Here is a 19,396-nt window from a genome sequence, read left to right as displayed (position 1 = left end):
GTTTGTAAAGCCCTTTGAGACTCTTATGTGATTAAGGGCAATATAAATAAACTTACTCTACGCTTATTTAAAGAGCATCACGGTTAATGAGTAAATAGTCCATTGTGCATTTTATGTTATCAGTTATTGTTTTATTGCATTTTTTTTTAGTAGAGGACAAATCATAATTCTCTACCTTGTCACTTTCGGTTCAAGGAGTTTCTGGTGGTTTTTGGGTTCCTTTCAAAAGACGAATTAGGCACAAGTATTGAGTTTAAGCTGAGTCAGCTCTTCAGTCTTATTTTTTTCCCCCCATCAGGTTTCTCCCTTCTCAACACCCCCCATGCAACATGCCTGTAAAATGAAAACCGAAAGGGATCAGGTGGTGGCGCATTGCCTAGTTTTGGTCTTACTCAGGCTGATCTCTGCCCCGCCCCTCCCCCACCCAACCCCAACCCCGATAACCGTGCCCTGGCTATCACCTCTGTTGGATTTATGACATTGATTATTTTCAAGATTAAGCTGCTTTCCTTTCACTTACAACTTGTTTGTGTGTCTGCATTGACGTCAGCCTCCACAGTGCTACACAATCATGCTCATCGATAGCTGCAAAATGAACAGTAACTGGAAATCTCTTTTAAGTCTCTACAAATGCTGCACTCGTGGCCCACAAAGTATTACACAATCACACGCAAATACGCGAGATTTCGTCTTGCGCGTGTCAAGATAAACATTTTGGTTGTTAACCAAAAATGCGATAACCAAGATGGACTTTAACCAAGTTATACCACTGTATTTGATTAAAAAATGTGAGTTAGCTCGACTTTTCCACTTTTGCTGTGTTTTTTCTCCAATTGTCTCATGCTGAGAAAGTTCATGATAATAAACATTTTGGTTGTTAACCAAAAATGTGATAACCTAGATTAGGTTAGGACTTTAACCAAGGTATTGTACAACCATGGTACACTGTATTTGATTTAAAAAAATGCGAGTTAGCTCTACTTTTCCACTTTTTACTGTTTTTTTTCTCCAATTGTCTCATGCTGAGAAAGTTCATGATAAGGTTTTATGAGGGCTACAGTTTGAATCCGGAGCAGATTATTTCTATTTCCATTATATCCGATGGGAATCATGTTTCAGTCGCCTCCGAAAATGGTTCAACTGTATTTATTTCCCAGAAACCCGATGGTAAAATTTGTTTATTTACTCTGTCTTTATTTCCGCAGGACCAAAATTCTCATGTTGCTGAGCAACCAAGTGTTCGTCCTTCCAGTAAGTACATATCTTGTTAGTTCTACTATCAAAACAGCTTTTATCAATAATTTTAGTGAATGTTTAGTTACTCCATCATTACTGCAGTTTGTTTACTTTGACTTTATTTTGGCTTCACGTTTTCTTGTTCTCTCTCTCACACACACACACACACACACGCACCCTCCTCCTCACTGGGAGGACATCCAGGGACTCTTATGAAACACACCCAGCAGATGTGTGACGGTAAAAGTGAAGAGAAATGATTCATGGTGTGTGTCTAAGGCTAAGCCCGTTAACTGTTTTACTGCAGAAAAAGGGAGGCGGAGATGAAACAGCAGCGCTTTTACTTAGTCTGATAGTTTTGAATGGAAAGGAAAGTCCAATTTAAATTGTTTATCTGAAGTACTCACAGCCGCTGATAACTTCTCACGGAGGTGCTGTTGAAGGCCAAGTTCTTGTCTGCCAAGTAGAACAAAAAAACAAAACAAAACAGTAACTAGGAACTCTGTGATGCAATATGCATGCAACACTGACATGAAATCATATTTAACCATTTATAGGAATCTCAAATACACTGATATTCTCTGGTATTATTAAAATTATTTGAAGAAAATATAATTGTGGCGGCACGGCGGTCTAGTGGTTAGCGCGCAGACCTCACAGCTAGGAGACCAGGGTTCAATTCCACCCTCGGCCATCTCTGTGTGGAGTTTGCATGTTCTCCCCGTGCATGCGTGGGTTTTCTCCGGGTACTCCGGTTTCCTCCCACATTCCAAAAACATGCTAGGTTAATTGGCGACTCCAAATTGTCCATAGGTATGAATGTGAGTGTGAATGGTTGTTTGTCTATATGTGCCCTGTGATTGGCTGGCCACCAGTCCAGGGTGTACCCCGCCTCTCGCCCGAAGACAGCTGGGATAGGCTCCAGCACCCCCCGCGACCCTCGTGAGGAAAAGCGGTAGAAAATGAATGAATGAATGAATGAATGAAAATATAATTGTTCTTAGCATCACCCCACTAGGGGTTCAGGAAATGATTGTAGTGTCTTCTTCCCAGCATGCTTTGCGGGACTGCTTTGTAAATACTACTACTTTATATCAAGCTTGCATGGTTACATTGCTACAGATAGAATGTACAACGATGTATGTACATTTGTGGAAATGGATGACGGCCATTGTTAGCTAGCTTATATTAAATGGTTTTCTCAGGCTAGAATGCACAGAAAAGGGAAAGAAATACTGTATGTGTTGATGTTTCAAAAAAGTGTGGTTCCCATTTAAGGAGTAAGATTCCTGACTGACCATACATGTTGTCAATTATTGCCAAAGTTAAAATTAAACTTAATTCCACTGCAGCACACAACGTCTCATTAGTCACGTTTACATGGACCCAAATATTCCAATTGCATTCGGGTTATTTGCTCAAAGGGAAAGAATGTAAGCTTTGTATACACCTCATTCCGAAAAAAAAGTGCCAATCCGAATGAGTAAATAATGGGATTCACAGGGGTGGAATATTCCTTTCCCCAATCCGATTGAGGTATCTTGTACCCGCTCAAACGGAAAGTTGTCAGACTGTGTTCTTCTTCGTGGTGTTTTTCTTCTTCTGTTGTTTATTGGCGGTTGGCAAGCAGCTTTCGTGTGCATTAGCGCCATCTGTGGAACAGAATCTAAACCCTTCTTATACTTTATTCATAAGTCCAGTTTTATTAAAAAAGAAAATATATAGTATCTATATAAAACATGAGCTTATTTATAAAATATTAGCAAGATTGAACTTTATCTTTTCCTGTTCTCATTGCGTTCTTTCAGCGAATGCTGAGATATGACGTAACACGCAGCTCGAGACGTTCTTCGATTTAAAAAAATGGAGGTGAGCAATCGGCACTGGACTGCTGTGGAAAGTTTGTTTTTGATTCAAACTAAATTTCAAGACTGGACGAAGGAAAAACTGGCAATACGGAGTTATTCCAACAAGTGAAAGAAAAACTCGAGGAAGTCGGTATCACGTGATGTTGATGTTTACGTTTTACTGCGTATGCCTCATTGACTATTCTGGTTGATTATAGCGGCGCATGTAGACAAGAGATTGGAATATTCCTTTCCATGGATACCATTGCTTTCGGAAAGATCATTCGGAAAGAGAAAAACTCCTCATGTAAACGTGGCTAATGTTGTTGGTTCTGCATTAATCAGACTCCAGGACCAAAGAGAAGCTAAAAGCGGTCACCTAATAATTTATACCCAATAATATATCTGTGCCACGCCCCCATTATTACATTTTATTCAGATTATAAGCCTAATTGTGGTACAGTCCCCTTACTAATAGTAATATATTTATTTCACACCCCACTGAACCTACCAGCTTTGACTGAGGTTTCTCCGATGGTGATGTTAGGCATTTTAGCATCCTGAGGACTTAATGTCATTGAGTCTATATGAATGTTGACCCTCCTGGTGAGGTCGAGCCTTTCCTCCTGCTTAAAGTATAACTTCTAAGCACACATCGGTGTGTCTCCTAGTAGAGAGACTGAGGTATTGTTCACGCAGCTCTTTACGGGGGCCCACTGAGGAATGACAGGCATGCAGATACTCCTTATCCGTTCTATCTATAAATCCTAAATGTCTTCAGCTACATCCCATCGCTCCTCTTGCTCCAACTCCACTTTGGCTGCCTGAATATTTCAGCTTAACCATGTTTTTTTTTAGTTTAGCTCAGAATTTGATATCAGGAGCTGAGGAATATCTTATTTTTGGTGAAACTCGTGCCTTAATTTAGTTCTAATATGTTTCAAAGTTCCAAGCTCTGTTGCTCTCTAACCACATGATAACATGACATTCCCAAAAGAGGTCAGTGTCCGTGTCAAAATAGCAGGCAGGGCTAGGAACATGGTTTGCTTGGACAAGGCATGGGAATATGGCTTCTGTCTAATACAGGACACGACTGAAATACTCAAGGTCAGAGTGGGAATTTGTCAGAAGCTGAAAGAATTTCCTTGAGAGGATGCTGGCAGGAAGCCAGACGGCCGCTTGTGTTCCCATTTTCCTGTTCCGACATATTGGATGCCGCATGCAACCTTCATACAGTACTGTGAATGTCTTCTTCTCCTGAATTGCTGCATACAAAATGGGTGTATATTTATATATTGTAGTGAATATAATAAAAACATATGCTGCCTATGCTATTATATTCATGACAAATAAATATGTAATGGCAGTAGCTGTGCAAGTGTATAGTAAACCTCAAAACCTGAACCTAATTTGGCTCTTTGCTTGAAGTACCAATCGTTTTTTTTTTTAGAAAAGCCTGACAGATGATTTCCCTGTTTACCATTATTGCATGAATCACCAAAATAACATCATCATTAAAAAAAATTAAATAATAAGTCTTACAGATCACTTACACACATACACAGTACACATACTATAACGTGGTAATAATACATATAGCAACCTCTCATCAATACAGGTCAATTTCAGACTTAAAATAATGTACAGGCGGCACAGCTGTCGAGTGGTTAGCGTGCACACCCCACAACTAGGAGACCAGGGTTCAATCCCACCCTCGGCCATCTCTGTGTGGAGTTTGCATGCTTCTCTGGGTACTCCTCCCACATTCCAAAAACATGCTAGGTTAATTAGCGACTCCAAATTGTCCATAGGTATGAATGTGAGTGTGAATGGTTGTTTGTCTATATGTGCCCTGTGATTGGCTGGCCACCAGTCCAGGGTGTACCTTGTGAAGAAAACCGGTAGAAAATGAATGAATGAATGATTAAATAATAAGTCTTACAGACTAGTGGTTAGCGTGCAGATTTCACAGCTAGGAGACCCGAGTTCAATTCCACCCTCGGCCATCTCTGTGTGGAGTTTGCATGTTCTCATTGGGCATGTGTGGGTTTTCTCCGGGTACTCCGGTTTCCTCCCACATTCCAAAAACATGCTAGGTTAATTAGCGACTCCAAATTGTCCATAGGTATGAATGTGAGTGTGAATGGTTGTTTGTCTATATGTGCCCTGTGATTGGCTGGCCACCACTCCAGGGTGTACCCCGCCTCTCGCCCAAAGACAGCTGGGATAGGCTCCAGAGGATAAGAGGTAGAACATGAATGAAGTCTTACAGATCACTTACACACATACACAGTACATATACTACATATAACGTGGTAATAATACATATAGCAAACTAGCAGACTTAAAATAATGTACAGATGGAAGCCTGCACATGCATATATTGCAATTTAAACCACACCCGCTTTCAATGTATGCCCCGCCCACTTCCATATACAGATAATTTGCATGGGTGAACTCGCTCATCCCTATTATTTATCGTCATGTGAAAAGGTCATAATAGCGTCATTTAATTCAGCCCAAAAAAAACACAACTTGGTATCGGTTCTTTTATTTTATTTCCATATTTCTTTCTTTGGGCTTTTACTCAGACAACATTTTGTTGACTGGATTTGACATCCCTGCTCTCTGACACCACTTTGCCGTCCACAAGAGTCTGAGTGACTGTCAGAACTTGGGTCTGGACCGTCTTCTTTTTGTCCACAACGTCAATGCTGGGGGAAAATGAACACAGACAGAAGTCGGTTTTAGTTGTGAAATAACCATAATTGGTTTTCTACGCTATTCCAAGCTTCCTGTCATATTCGCTTCAACTCACTTCACGTTGACTTCTCCTTCCAACAACCTCCGGTATTCTAAGATCTCAGCTTCCAGTTTGACCTTGATGTCGAGAAGGTGCTGGTACTTTGTTGTGTCTCTGAGAATGTCATTACGTAGATCGGTGAGCTGCTCTTGCAACCTCAGGAGTATCAGGTTGTACTTCTCCATCTCCACGTTGTAGCGCATTTCTACGTCCCTTAGAGTGGCCTTCAGGGACGCCAACTGTTAAACCGGTGAAAAAGGTTATTTCAGTTATCAATTTTCTGGCTTTTTTACAGAAGATAGACGGGGAAAAAGCTGATACCAAGCTCCGTTGTGACTGCAGTTCAATGTCCAAGGTCTGATACTTCCTCTTGGTTTCAGACATGACCGTCGTGGCCTCTTTTAGGGCTGTGGTGTTCTCAGTTACTTTGACCTGCACCTCTGTCATCTGCACACAATATCGAACATACAGAGTTCTGTTTTCATCGATTAATGGTTGCAAACTAACGGCAGTCTTAAACACTACCTGGGACTCGTGCCATGCTTTGGCTTCCTCCTGGTTCTTCAACACAATCTTCTCATACTTTGCCCTCATCTCGTTCATGATCCGGGCCAAGTCTTGGCCTTTAGGGGCATCGACATCCACATGGACTCCGGCCTGTGTGATCTGGGCACGCAATTCAGCAACATCCTGTAGGAGGGGGAAATAAACAGGGAGTGATTTCCTGAGCAAGCCTATCCTGTGCAAAGAGTCAAACAAACACTATCAATGCTTGTTTTCTGATTGGTTGAATTATGACGCTCCAAAAAACACAAACCATCTTATGGGTCTTCCTGAGGGTAATCAGTTCTTCTTTTAGTGACTCAATGTCACTCTCCAAGTGCAGACGCATCAGGTTGGTATCATCCAGTAGCTTACGAAGTCTTGCGATATCAGCTTCCACGGCCTGACGCATGGACATCTCGTAGTGCATCCTAGTCACACAGAAAAACAAAAAAAATCCAGGAATCTCAGAATTTAGGAAGGCTGTTTTTTTTTTTCCAAAGCTCAGGCACTTACTTGATCTTAAAATCGTCTGCGGCCAGGCTGGCGTTGTCAAGGGAAATAGCGAGTTGTGCGTTGCCCTTAATCATGTCATAAATCTGAAACAGATGTGCAGAAATTGTCGTGATTGTGTACTTTCATCTATATTATATATAATCCTAATTTTTTTTTTTGTTTTTCACACTTTTTTTCACAACCGATTGGGATTTCGAGGACGTGGCAGAAATAAACTTTGGGGAATGTGGAGTAACTCATAAAAGGACCAAGCAGAAGATAAGAAATGCATTAACATTACGTGGCAAGGTTAAGTAAGGGCTTTTCATCCACAGTACAAAGTTTTCCAAAGAATTCCATTCCATGCCAGAGAACCACTCCCCTAATACTAAAGATGTCCATAATTCATTCATTCATTCATTTTCTACCGCTTTTTCCTCACGAGGGTCTTTTCCAATCAGTAACTGTTGTATTTGTTCACTTCCTGCTTTCCATAATACAGTTTTTTTTAGAAAATTGAGGTTTTTTTTTTTAATTTAGAATTTTTTTGTCCCGTACCAAAGTACGAGGTGATATGACCATACTCATTATCAGTAACTGTTGCATTTGTTCACTTCCTGCTTTCCATAATACAGTTTAAGGGTTTTTTTGAGGTTTTTTTTTTAATTTTGAATTTTTTTTCCTGTACCAAAGTACGAGGTGATATGACCATACTCATTATCAGTAACTGTTGCATTTGTTCACTTCCTGCTTTCCATAATACAGTTTAAGGGTTTTTTTGAGGTTTTTTTTTAATTTTGAATTTTTTTTCCCGTACCAAAGTACGAGGTGATATGACCATACTCATTATCAGTAACTGTTGCATTTGTTCACTTCCTGCTTTCCATAATACAGTTTAAGGGTTTTTTTTAGGTTTTTTTTTAATTTAGAATTTTTTTGTCCCGTACCAAAGTACGAGGTGATATGACCATACTCATTATCAGCGTCAACTGGGCGTGCTGGAGCCTATCCCAGCTGTCTTCGGGCGAGAGGCGGGGTACACCCTGAACTGGTCGCCAGCCAATCACAGGGCACATATAGACAAACAACCATTCACACTCACATTCATACCTATGGACAATTTGGAGTCGCCAATTAACCTAGCATGTTTTTGGAATGTGGGAGGAAACCGGAGTACCCGGAGAAAACCCCACGCATGCACGAGGAGAACATGCAAACTCCACACAGAGATGGCCGAGGGTGGAATTGAACACGGGTTTCCTAGCTGTGAGGCCTGCGAGCTAACCACTCGTCCACCGTGCAGCCTATATTTTTTTCAAACAGCATAAAAAGTTGATATCTTTTTATGAACAAACAATGACCACTTCAGTCTTATTTCACTAATTGTTGCTGTTTTAGTTTTGAACCCTGGTCTCCTAGCTGTGAGGTCTGCGCGCTAACCACTCGACTGCCGTCCCGCCCGATCTCCATAATAATGATATTAAAATAAATAAGTAAGATTTACCTTAACTTTTAGATCACCAATGATAGCATTATACTTGCTGTAGTCCTTCCCATCCGACGGGCCCCTTTTCTCGAGAGCCTCCCTTATGTTGATCTCCAACTTGCTGTTGGCCTTCTCCAGAGTTCTCACGGTCTCCAGGTAGCTGGCCAGACGCTCATTCAGTTGCTGCATGGCGACCTTCTCACTCCCGATGGCTACCAGTCCCTTAAGATTCCCAAAGGACTGTTCGTTATACCTGCCTGAGACCCTGCCACTGTAGGAGACGGCGATCCTGGTCCCTTCACCCCCTGCCTCGCCGCTGACGCTGTGTGCGTATGATTTGGGAACTGACCCGGGGCCCAGAAATTGAGCGGATTCGCGTCTAAACAGGGTCTCCATGGCTAAACTTCGATATAAAGCACTGATAGAAGTGGAGCGTCTGAGGCTGAAAGACCGTCCAAGAGTCCTGGTGTCTTATATATGTCCCCTTCTGCCACACCTCCTTTATCTATATTGCTTTCTCACCTTTAACCATTTTACGCAGCCTTTGTGCGATCACCGCAAACAAGTGATGCAAACAGTCAGCTTTGATTATATTGTTGACTCAACTTGATATGTAATGTTTCTAAAATGATATCATAAATTGATTGATGTACACGCACCAGCCTAAATATTTACACAATGCATGAACACTTTTATGGTGGCACAGTGGTCTAGTGGTTAGCGCGCAGACGTCACAGCTAGGAGACCAGGATTCAATTCCACCCTCGGCCATCTCTGTGTGGAGTTTGCATGGGTACTCCGGTTTCCTCCCACATGCCAAAAACATGCTAGGTTAATTGGCCACTCCAAATTGTCCATAGGTATGAATGTGAGTGTGAATGGTTGTTTGTCTATATGTGCCCTGTGATTGGCTGGCCACCAGTCACGCCCGAAGACAGCTGGGATAGGCTCCAGCATCCCCTGCGACCCTCGTGAGGAAAAGCGGTAGAAAATGAATGAATGAGCCAACCGTATAGTTTACAATCATCATATATGATGTAAGGCTGAAAAATGTATGCATTGCATTCATTGGGGCACTGCAATGACGTCAGCCTCCCTCCACGTTATGGGAAAACTTGGGAAAAATGCTATTGGTACATGTTTTGTTTTGTGCGCCAGCTCATCTCTGGAAAAGAAAATGATATCAAGAGACAGTTGTAGATATACATGAAGAAGCACAGAACACTTCCTGGAATGAACTTTATTGATATGTAGGAACCCACACCAGGACAGAAAGACAGACACAACTGGACAGAAAGAAAACTGAGGTGATGGTTTACAGTAAAATGGCCCTTTTGCGTGAAAATGTTCTAAAACATCCATCAGCTGGCTTCTTGGAGGATAGCAGACATCTGCAGGCCAGCACGCAAACATAAATAGCAGAACATCTTTGATGAAATAAATAACAGATCTTAGTTAGTTTTCTTCTGGTCCAGTTTTTCCATTCAGTCAGCCTGTGGAGAAGTCGTTTACGTAAGCGATCAAGCTAATTACTGGTTTTAGAGTCTAATGGTTAGTTGCTGTTTAACTAAGAAGCCACAAGCCAATTGGACCATTTATGCCAAATAGTATTTATGCTGCGAATGTTTAATGGTCTTCAAAGGTTCTTGGTCTCTGTGCTGGAGGAGACCACTTTTCCGTCTACCAGGGTCTGTGTCACTGTCATCACTTTGGTCTTCACTGTTTTCTGGTCCTCCAAAGCATCCTGGAGCCTAAAAAGAGAAAAAAACACAAATAAAATATTATATTTGGTTCTACTGTTAACGATTTTGGAATCTGTTATCTACATACTTGAAGTCCCCGCCGTCCAGCAGTCGTCTGTAAGTCGCAATCTCGGCCTCCAGCTTCATCTTCATGTTGAGCAGAGACTCGTAGTCCTGGGTCTGAAGCTGGATGTTGTTACGAAGCTGCGTGAGCTCAGCTTCCAAGCCCAGAATGACGGCGTTCAGGGACTCGATCTCCATGTTGTAGCGAATCTCTGTGTCCCTCAGCGTGCCTTCCAGGGATAATTTCTACCGAAGCGGAATCGAAGGGGTTAAAATCTGCGAAGCCGGCAGGCTGATGACGGGCGCCATAGCGACGGGTCATCCGAGTGTGAAGCTTAATACCAACAGTGAGCTGAGTTCGGTGTTGAGTTAAACGCGCGTTGACTAAGTGTTTCTCACCAAACTCCTCTGGGATTCCAGCTCGATTTCCAGGGTTTGAAGCTGTCTGCGCAGGTCGTTCAGTTCTGTTTGGGCACCCTTAAGGGCCTCTGTGTTTACGGTCACCTGGGTCTGCACTTCTGTCATCTTAAATCAAGAAACCAATTATTCAACCTCAGTTAAAAGTCCTTAACGCTTGGTTTCAACTTCTTACGGATACTTTACCTGAGATTCATGCCATGCTTTGAGCTCCTCCTGGTTCTTCTGCGCCATCTTCTCATACTTAGCCCTTATCTCTGCCATAATCTGGGCGAGGTCCTGTCCTTTAGGAGCATCCACATCTACATGGACTCCTGACTGAGCGATCTGGTTGCGAAGCAGCAATACTTCCTGAAGAAGAAATAAAAAAAACAACATGAAATAGAGTTTGTTATGAAAGCACGTTGAGATCCTGGCTTTGAAATATAATCACATGCTTTGTTGAGGTATGTATAATAAAACAGTCTGGGACTTTTTATTCCTTGACCTTTTTCCCGGGCCAAATATGGATTGGATTAGTTTGACAGCTTGGCAAAACAAGAAAAAAAAAAACTACAATAATTCCCGAAAAAGAAGCATCAAACAAAATCAGTTTTTCTTTCACTGTATGCAGTTTTTTAATTAAAACTCGAATTTGTGGTTGCACTCACATTATCGTGGTTCTTCTTCAGATGGATCAGCTCCTCCTTCAGGGTTTCGATTTCACTTTCAAGGTTCATGCGGCTCATGTTGGTGTCGTCAATCACCTTCCTCAAACCAACAATATCGGCTTCCACGGATTGGCGGATCGCCAACTCTGACTCAAATCTGAAAAAGAACTGGACTGGTTACGAGTCGGTTCGGAGGTGACGATCATTAAATAAAACAATAATAATCATGATAGTATGTGTTTATTCTTTTAATTCAACAGTCAAAACAGGGCGTGTCTGCAGCTGTTGCTTTTCGTTTATAGCAAACAATGGCGTCTTACTTCACTCTGAAGTCGTCAGCTGCCAGGCGAGCGTTGTCGATGTTGAGGACCAGGCGGGCATTGTCCATGGTGGCATCAAACACCTGCGACGGGTTCACAAAAGTGGAGTCATGTTTAGATTGGAAACTGATGACCGGGATAGGAATGGTATAGCATCTGTTTACATTTATGGTAATAGGTTTAGAAATGTCGTTGTGCATATACACTAACTACTAACCACTAACTTGCGCTATCAAGCCAGGTATTAGCATGCTAACATTAGCATGTTAGCATTGCTAGCGTGTCAATGTTTGCATACTAGCATTTTTTTCGTTATTTTCATGTATTGACACATACAGTATTTAAACACTTACCACTGTCATGCTTGGTGGTAGCATGCTAATTTTAGCATTGCTAACATGTTCACATTATAATAGTAGCATTTTAGCTGTTTTCATGGGTAGACACTAACACTGAGGTGTTAGCATGCTAACATTAGCATGTTAGGTGGACACTATTATGCCGAGGGTTATTATGCTAATGTTAGCATTGCTAGCATGCTAACATGAGCATACGAGCAGTTTTTGCAATTTTCATGATTGTAAACTTAAGCGGACATTTAGCGCTATCATGCTAATGTTAGCATGCTAACATTTTTAGCATTTGTGCTTTGTTTTGTTTTGCTTTACAACTCCTGTACTAAAAAAATTGTGATAGTTTTTTAGGTTAAATCATGTACTTTTGTTTTTTTTATTTATTTATGATATGCAAACAATATGCATAAATTGATTAATGTAACAAATTATGTCATGGCACATTATAGTGTTGTTGTGGCGGTTTTGCTTGTAATCATTCAAATATTTTCCAACTTTTCAATACAGTTTACTGAAGATTTAAGGTTTAAGAAAAGCTGATGTATTAGTTTTGCTAAGTCCCAGCGGTAAAGGTAGTGACACAAATGTAAACATACGGTATGTTTACATTTGGCTGACATATATGGTTTGGCCATATTTACTTTTGGGAAGCATACAGTAGATAAAGGAGAGCGACATCCAAGAGCCAATGATAGGCTGCCACAAAGTCAACTGCTCATGTCTGCTGACAAACAGGATATTTAGCCAACAGGATGGGGGCCATGTGGTTTGCATGAGTGGATGGTGGTGATGGAGGTCAGGCCAGTGTGTGTGTGTGTGTGTGTGTGTGTGTGTGTGCTTGGCCATGTTTGCATAGGTGGTAGTTGACTTTCTGGTTGTTGCTTACGTAAAAGTCTGTGTTATCTCCAATGGGGGTGGATGAAGCCATTTGAACGTTTGCATCCCACCAACAGAAAAATGGCCACTTTTCTCCTTTCTCATGTCTGTGGTCTTTGTCACTGCATTTATACTATACTCTCTATAAACTGTAGAAGACGCCATGTATAGATTATATAGGTATTTATTATTTTTTATATTTTTGGAAAAAACATAATCCTAAAAAAATAAAATAAATATATTAAAAACCCTGCAATTGGCTGGTGACCGGTCCAGGGTGTAGCCAGACTCTTGGCCAAAGTCAACTGGGATAGGCTCCAGCATAACCCACGACCCTAGTGAGGACAAGTGCGATAGCAAATGAATGATGAATGATTTTAATAATTAAAATATTATTAAAATGTTTAGATTTCTTATATTAAAAAAACATATTTGTGGTTATTTATTTTTATTTTTTTACTTGTGATTTTTTTAAATTATGTATTGTTTTAAAATGTTGTTTCCAAATATTATTTGATTTATTTTATTATTAAAATAATTATTGTGGGTTAATACAGTATATAAAGTACAAAGACCCTAGTGAGGACAAACGTGATAGAAAATGAATGATGAATGATTTTAATAATTAAAGTATATATGAAATGTTTAGATTTCTTATATTAAAAAACATATTTGTGGTTGTTTATTATTATTTTTTTATGATTTTTTAAAAATTATGTATTGTTTTAAAATGTTATTTCCAAATATTATTAGATTTAATTTTTCTTATTAAAATAATTATTGTGGGTTCATACAGTATATAAAGTACAAAGAATACAGTCCTTTTTTTGGTTTGTTTACTGTTTTCCTGCTTCTTTGACCCTTCACCATCCAACATTCCTCCTCCCTACTCTTTCCGGTCCCGTCCCCCCCCAGTTCCTGGCCCCACACAGAAACAGGGATGGAGGGGGCATGGACCCACTGGAGCCCAGTCTCCACTCTCTGTTAGGTATTCATTGCTGATTATTAACCCTTACCTGCTCCAGTCATATACTGTATAATGACACCAACTTTCATTCATTAATTTGACCTATGACCTCAACCAACCTTCTTCCCACATGAAGTACACTCACCTTCCTCCTCAAGTCATCCAGGATAGCCTGGTACTTGCTGTAGTCTCTGAAGTCGGGTCCGCTCTTGGCCAGGGCCTCCTTGATCTTAATCTCCAGCTTTTGGTTGGCCTGCTCCAGGCTCCTGACCGTGTCCAGGTAGTTGGCCAAGCGGTCATTGAGGTTCTGCATGGCGAACTTCTCATTGCCCATGATGTTGGCGTTGCCCCCACTGCTGCTCACCTGGACGCTGCTAGAGAAGCCTCCAGCTCCTTGGCCCATTCCCATTCCCATTCCCATTCCAGATCCCAGCCCACTGCGCATGCTGGATGAGATGCTGACACGGGCCCTGCCGGCCCCGCCATGGATGGTGGGAGCTTTGTAGATGGTGGCCGGAGGGCAAATGACGGGACCTCTCCCGGAGGTAGAGGTACGCACCGAGTAGGTCGACTGCTGCTGGGAGGTTTGCATCGTTGCAGGAAGAGACTCTTAAAAAGAGAGAGAGACGCACACAGGCTGGGATGGCTGAAATGGGAAGTCACAGACACAAGGCGGAATGAGGGAAAGCCACTAAACTATATAAACCTTTTGGGCCCTCCAGGTCCGCCCCTCAGACCACTCCCCTTCAGACTGGGTTACCTCCTCCTTTTCCACCGGCCCAAACCGCAGCACTGCTCATACTGGAGCGTGCTTTTGTCCTTTTTAGAGGTTGTCCTAAGTTGGAGAACATATTGGACTTTAAAAGTTAGATTACATTCTAAAAGTAATAATAATGGAGTTTTAGGGTCATACTGTAAACAACATAACACAAAAGTCATAGAGTCATCAAAAAATGTTGTAATTTGACTAGTAAAGGTCACATGAACCTAAACGCAAAAACATGAGACAATTAACCACCATCTCTATTTATTATATTGTCATATAATATTTGTTAAGAATCCAACAAAATATATAATTTCTATGTGTATAGTGAAAAAAACATTTACAGTAGCTCAACACATTATATTTTAAATTTAATTAGCCCTCTATGACAGTTTTTATATTTTTAAAATACACCTAATTTATTAAAAAACACTTAATACGGTTGCATAATATATTACGCTTTTGTGTTCCCTCCCTTTGACAAACAATGACATACCCGACATTCTACCCAGTTTCAGCATTGAGAAACATCCCGTCATTATCATCATTACCCAAGTTGTTTCTCGATCCTATTTAGTCAGTCGAGTCACATACTGTAAGGTCATGTCCCGTCTATTTACTCTGAAAGGGAGACTCATCATTCAGTCGGGAAGTAAAAAAAAAAATGGCTGTGTTTGCATGTTTATTGTCCTTTGGGAGTAGATACTGCATTCTTGTAGTAGTTTGTCATTAAAGTCCAAGTAATGAACATCAACTAAATATGTCATATGTACATTTATACGTTCCTATACCCTCACATATGGTCATGAGGTTTGGGTCGTGACTGCAACAACAAGGTCGCGAATACGAATAAGTGGTCGAAATTTGAGTTCCTCACCATAGGAGATAGAATAAGGAGGTTGGTTATCCGTGAGTAGTGGTGGGCTGTGAACTGGATCATTCCGGTTCATTCAGAAAAATATCTCTTCATTTCGGTCATTTCATTAATTTCTGTCATTTCGGTCAAATGGTCGTTAGCTCCCCTGTGCCCAGATAGATCAGCCATGTCGAGTCAGTTCGTTCCATGCATGTTAATGTTTGTTCTGACTCAACACTTGTTGACTAGTGGTGTTTCGGTCATGAACGAACGGGTCAAAAGAACTAATTCTTGTTTGTGAACGGAATGAACGAGGTCACCGACAGTGTCGGTCAATTTCTCGGTCTTGGTCTTTCAGTCAGTTAACCCCACCCACCCACAGAGCGAAGAAAATCAATCAGTAATAAATAAATAAATATAATAATAATAATAATAATAATAATAATAAAACGGCAAATAATAAAAACTTAAGAAACCACATATAGTTGGTGGGTAGACAAATTATTTTTTTCAGATTAAAATGAACAAAGCATTATTAGAGCCCTGTAGACATGACAAAACACGACTATAGTCACATTTATACTCTTTTTATTTACAACATATTGCGCAACGGCAGGGTCTTGAGACACATGCTAACTCGCAAACTAGAGAGCTAGCGACCTAAATGGTAGCCTTCAAGTTATTTCCTTTAAACTTAAATAGCCAAAAACTTACCACTTCCACACGGATAGGGAGGATACCTATTAACAGTTATTTAACCTTTAACATGAACATTAATCAAACATAATAATTTTTTCTGGGTACATGATACCATACAGCATTCATATCAAACTTGCACGGGCCGCACTAACATTAAACTTTCATATCAAGGCGGGGGCCTCAAACTAGTGTCCTGCGGGCCACATTTGGCCCGCGGGCCGCGTGTTTGAGACCACTGACGTAGATAGTCCCGCCCTGCAAAAGGAACGGGGAACTGACTCTCCAGTCAATCAAAAAAAAAAAGCATTTGCGACTGAACGGACTGAACGGGTATTTTGGGGCGGTTCATTCTGTTCACAAAAAATAAGTAGTTCGTTTGACCCGTTCGTTCATGACCGACACACAGCTATCCATGACGAGCTCAGAGCAGGGCTGCTGCTCATTCAAAAGTGCCTTGGTTATAGTTAGGATGCCTTCTGAGTGAATTGTTCTGGGCATGTAGACCTACTGGTCCTACCTACCAGCTGGTCTGGGAACGCCTCTGTGACCTCCCGGTGTAAGAGGTAGCCGCAGATTGAAGTGTGGGTTTCTCTTCTGAATCTGCGAACCGGACCCGGAAAAAACAAATCAGTAGTCAGAATGACTCGTCTTTGATAACTACGACATTAATCATGTGTTGGAATTTTGGTGTGATCATGGTAAGTGTTGAGTACATATACAAACATCTCACATCTTGATACGGAAAACACTATGACCAAACTCTTTATCGACATGGTGTAATAATCTAATGAATACCTATCACACAAAAACAAATAATCCCTTCTGCTATGATCTGACCAAAGAGGCATCTCGGTTGTGCTGGAATCATGTATAAATTATATTATTATATTATGGGTTCTGCTCAATCAGACCAATGGTCAATGACTTACAGGTAAGTTGCCGTGGTCTGCCTATGACCCCGGGGGCCATGTTTTTCTTCCATCTTGCTTCAAATTTTCAGACTCACTTGTCCAGCCCTCAAAATTTGAGGTGATTCAACTAAAGTTGAAGTAATGTTGTGAGAAATTTCAAGTCTTACGGGGTTAAAATTATGGTATCAGATTACAATTGAATGCATCACATAATCAGTTCACAGTTCCACATGTCCAAAAGGAGTAGGAAGAAGCAAAGCTTATTAAATCCTACCCCTCCATCTGGTACTTTTACAATCAGTAACTGTTGCATTTGTTCACTTCCTGCTTTCCATAATACATTTTTTTTTTTCGTTTTTCTTTATTTTAAATATTAACATTTTTTTTCCCGTACCGAAGTACGAGGTGATATCAGTGTCAACTGGGGGTGCTGGAGCCTATCCCAGCTGTCTTCGGGCGAGAGGCGGGGTACACCCTGGACTGGTGGCCAGCCAATCACAGGGCACATAAAACATGTACCAATAGCATTTTTCCCAAGTTTTCCCATAATGTGGAGGGAGGCTGATGTCATTGCAGTGCCCCAATGAATGCAATGCATACATTTTTCAGCCTTACATCATATGTATATGATGATTGTAAACTTGTTGGCTCATTCATTCATTCATTTTCTACCGCTTATCCTCACAAGGGTCGCGGGGGTGCTGGAGCCTATCCCAGCTGTCTTTGGGCATGAGGCGGGGTATACCCTACCCTGGACTGGTAGCCAGCCAATCACAGGGCACATATAGACAAACAACCATTCACACTCACATTCATACCTATGGACAATTTGGAGTCGTCAATTCACCTAGCTTGTTTTTGGAATGCGGGAGGAAACCGCAATACCCGGAGAAAACCTGCGCATGCACGGTGTCGCGGTGCAGCCAACATGTATTGTATTTGTCAGGAAAAGAACAACACAGTAGGGGTGCATGTTTTGCAAAATGGACCCCCCTTTTGATGTGCGATGGTTCAGTTGTAGAAGCGTTAACTACATGTTGACACGACTGTTCAGTATAACCCTTTAATGTCTGCTGTTTCAATATTTGATGTGTTATTCTCTTGCTAGCAGGATGTCTGTCCCAATTGTCCTTCTCCCATTGAGGATATGGTCAAACAAAGAAACAATCGCACAGTCTGCTTAGTAGGTACATCAGACAATGACTTCTGACCATGGGTAAAAACATCCTAGACACCCCCCCACAGTTTTTTAGCATCAGGAAACACATTCATTTTACTGGACCATTACAGTTACAAGATATAGTTGGAATATGTTTGAAATTTTCTTTAGAAATATGACGAAATATAGCTTGTCATTATGACTGAAACATGAATCAATGACATCTTCTGTGGAAGTCGGTGAGTCAACAGCTAGTTATTTTGTTAACTGATGGCTGAGAAATTGCTTTCCGTCCGGCCGGAGGAATGTTGATGACTCTCATCCAGGTTCAAATGTTTTGAGACACAAAGATAATAATCAGGGCGGCACGGTGTACGAGTGGTTAGCGCGCAGACCTCACAGCTAGGAGGACCAGGGTTCGATTCCACCCTCGGCCATCTCTGTGTGGAGTTTGCATGTTCTCCCCGTGCATGCGTGGGTTTTCTCCCACATTCCAAAAACATGCTAGGTTAATTGGCGACTCCAAATTGTCCATAGGTATGAATGTGAGTGTGAATGGTTGTTTGTCTATATGTGCCCTGTGATTGGCTGGCCACCAGTCCAGGGTGTACCCCTCCTCTCGCCCGAAGACAGCTGGGATAGGCTCTCGTGAGGATAAGCGGTAGAAAATGAATGAATGAAGATAATAATCAAATACTGTATGTGTATTTTCCTTAGAAAGATATTAGTTACAAAACCATCCCTAACATGACTCATTTATCGTTAGGATGGTTGAACTGAGGTGAACATCATGCAGTGTTTTTGTCTGTTTTTTTCCAAAGGTGTGCCACGCCTGGAAAAAGAAAACCGCGGCAAAGAGACACAACAGAAGAAGGTATCCAGTTTCAAACTCACAGTATGTTTAAGATAAAAGATGGAGATTACAGAGAATGTTGGTGACTCCATGTTCCAGGATCAACCAATAACAATAGCTTATAACCGGCAGGAGGACATTAAGGATAAAGCTATAGTCTTAGCTATAGTTGGATGGTTTCAAAAGCAACCTGAAGTCAGGTTTTTTTATGTTGAAGCATTGTGCAACTGGCAACACATTTCTGTGGTGCCATGCAATATTATCACATTTTCTACCAACAGAAGGTGCTGATAAGAAACTGTAGTCCGTTCAGGCATTTCTATGAGATTTTGCTTTGTATTGTGCCATTTCAATTCC

At 41.2% G+C, this 19,396-nt stretch overlaps 2 protein-coding genes and 1 long non-coding RNA gene across 3 annotated transcripts in view; 1 reads left to right on the top strand and 2 right to left on the bottom strand.

Moving 5' to 3' along the window:
- LOC144901993 (uncharacterized) overlaps window positions 1-19,396 on the top strand; it is a 27,312-nt gene extending 7,916 nt beyond the window's left edge. The window contains exons 2-3 of the long non-coding RNA XR_013630206.1: window positions 1,206-1,251; window positions 19,008-19,396. This is a non-coding gene — a long non-coding RNA (uncharacterized LOC144901993). The remainder of the gene's footprint in view (window positions 1-1,205; window positions 1,252-19,007) is intronic.
- LOC131137584 (keratin, type I cytoskeletal 18-like) lies at window positions 5,630-8,815 on the bottom strand. Its single transcript, XM_058085704.2, has 7 exons — window positions 8,429-8,815; window positions 6,946-7,028; window positions 6,704-6,860; window positions 6,412-6,576; window positions 6,208-6,333; window positions 5,902-6,125; window positions 5,630-5,797 (listed from the first exon to the last, which is right to left on the bottom strand). Exons 1-7 carry the CDS (start codon window positions 8,804-8,806, stop codon window positions 5,671-5,673), a joined length of 1,260 nt encoding a protein of 419 aa, XP_057941687.2. The 5' UTR covers window positions 8,807-8,815; the 3' UTR covers window positions 5,630-5,670.
- Window positions 9,636-14,482, bottom strand: krt18a.1 (keratin 18a, tandem duplicate 1). The gene is made up of 7 exons (XM_058085703.2): window positions 13,944-14,482; window positions 11,603-11,685; window positions 11,283-11,439; window positions 10,819-10,983; window positions 10,615-10,740; window positions 10,241-10,461; window positions 9,636-10,161 (listed from the first exon to the last, which is right to left on the bottom strand). Exons 1-7 carry the CDS (start codon window positions 14,388-14,390, stop codon window positions 10,047-10,049), a joined length of 1,314 nt encoding a protein of 437 aa, XP_057941686.2. The 5' UTR covers window positions 14,391-14,482; the 3' UTR covers window positions 9,636-10,046.

This window comes from Doryrhamphus excisus, linkage group LG17, assembly GCF_037039965.1.
Source record: "Doryrhamphus excisus strain RoL-2023G ecotype Guam linkage group LG17, RoL_Dexc_Guam_v1.1, whole genome shotgun sequence".
NCBI lineage: Eukaryota > Metazoa > Chordata > Actinopteri > Syngnathiformes > Syngnathidae > Doryrhamphus > Doryrhamphus excisus.
The sequence above is the reverse complement of the archived record's forward strand: the minus strand, read 5'-3'. Positions and strand labels throughout refer to the sequence as shown.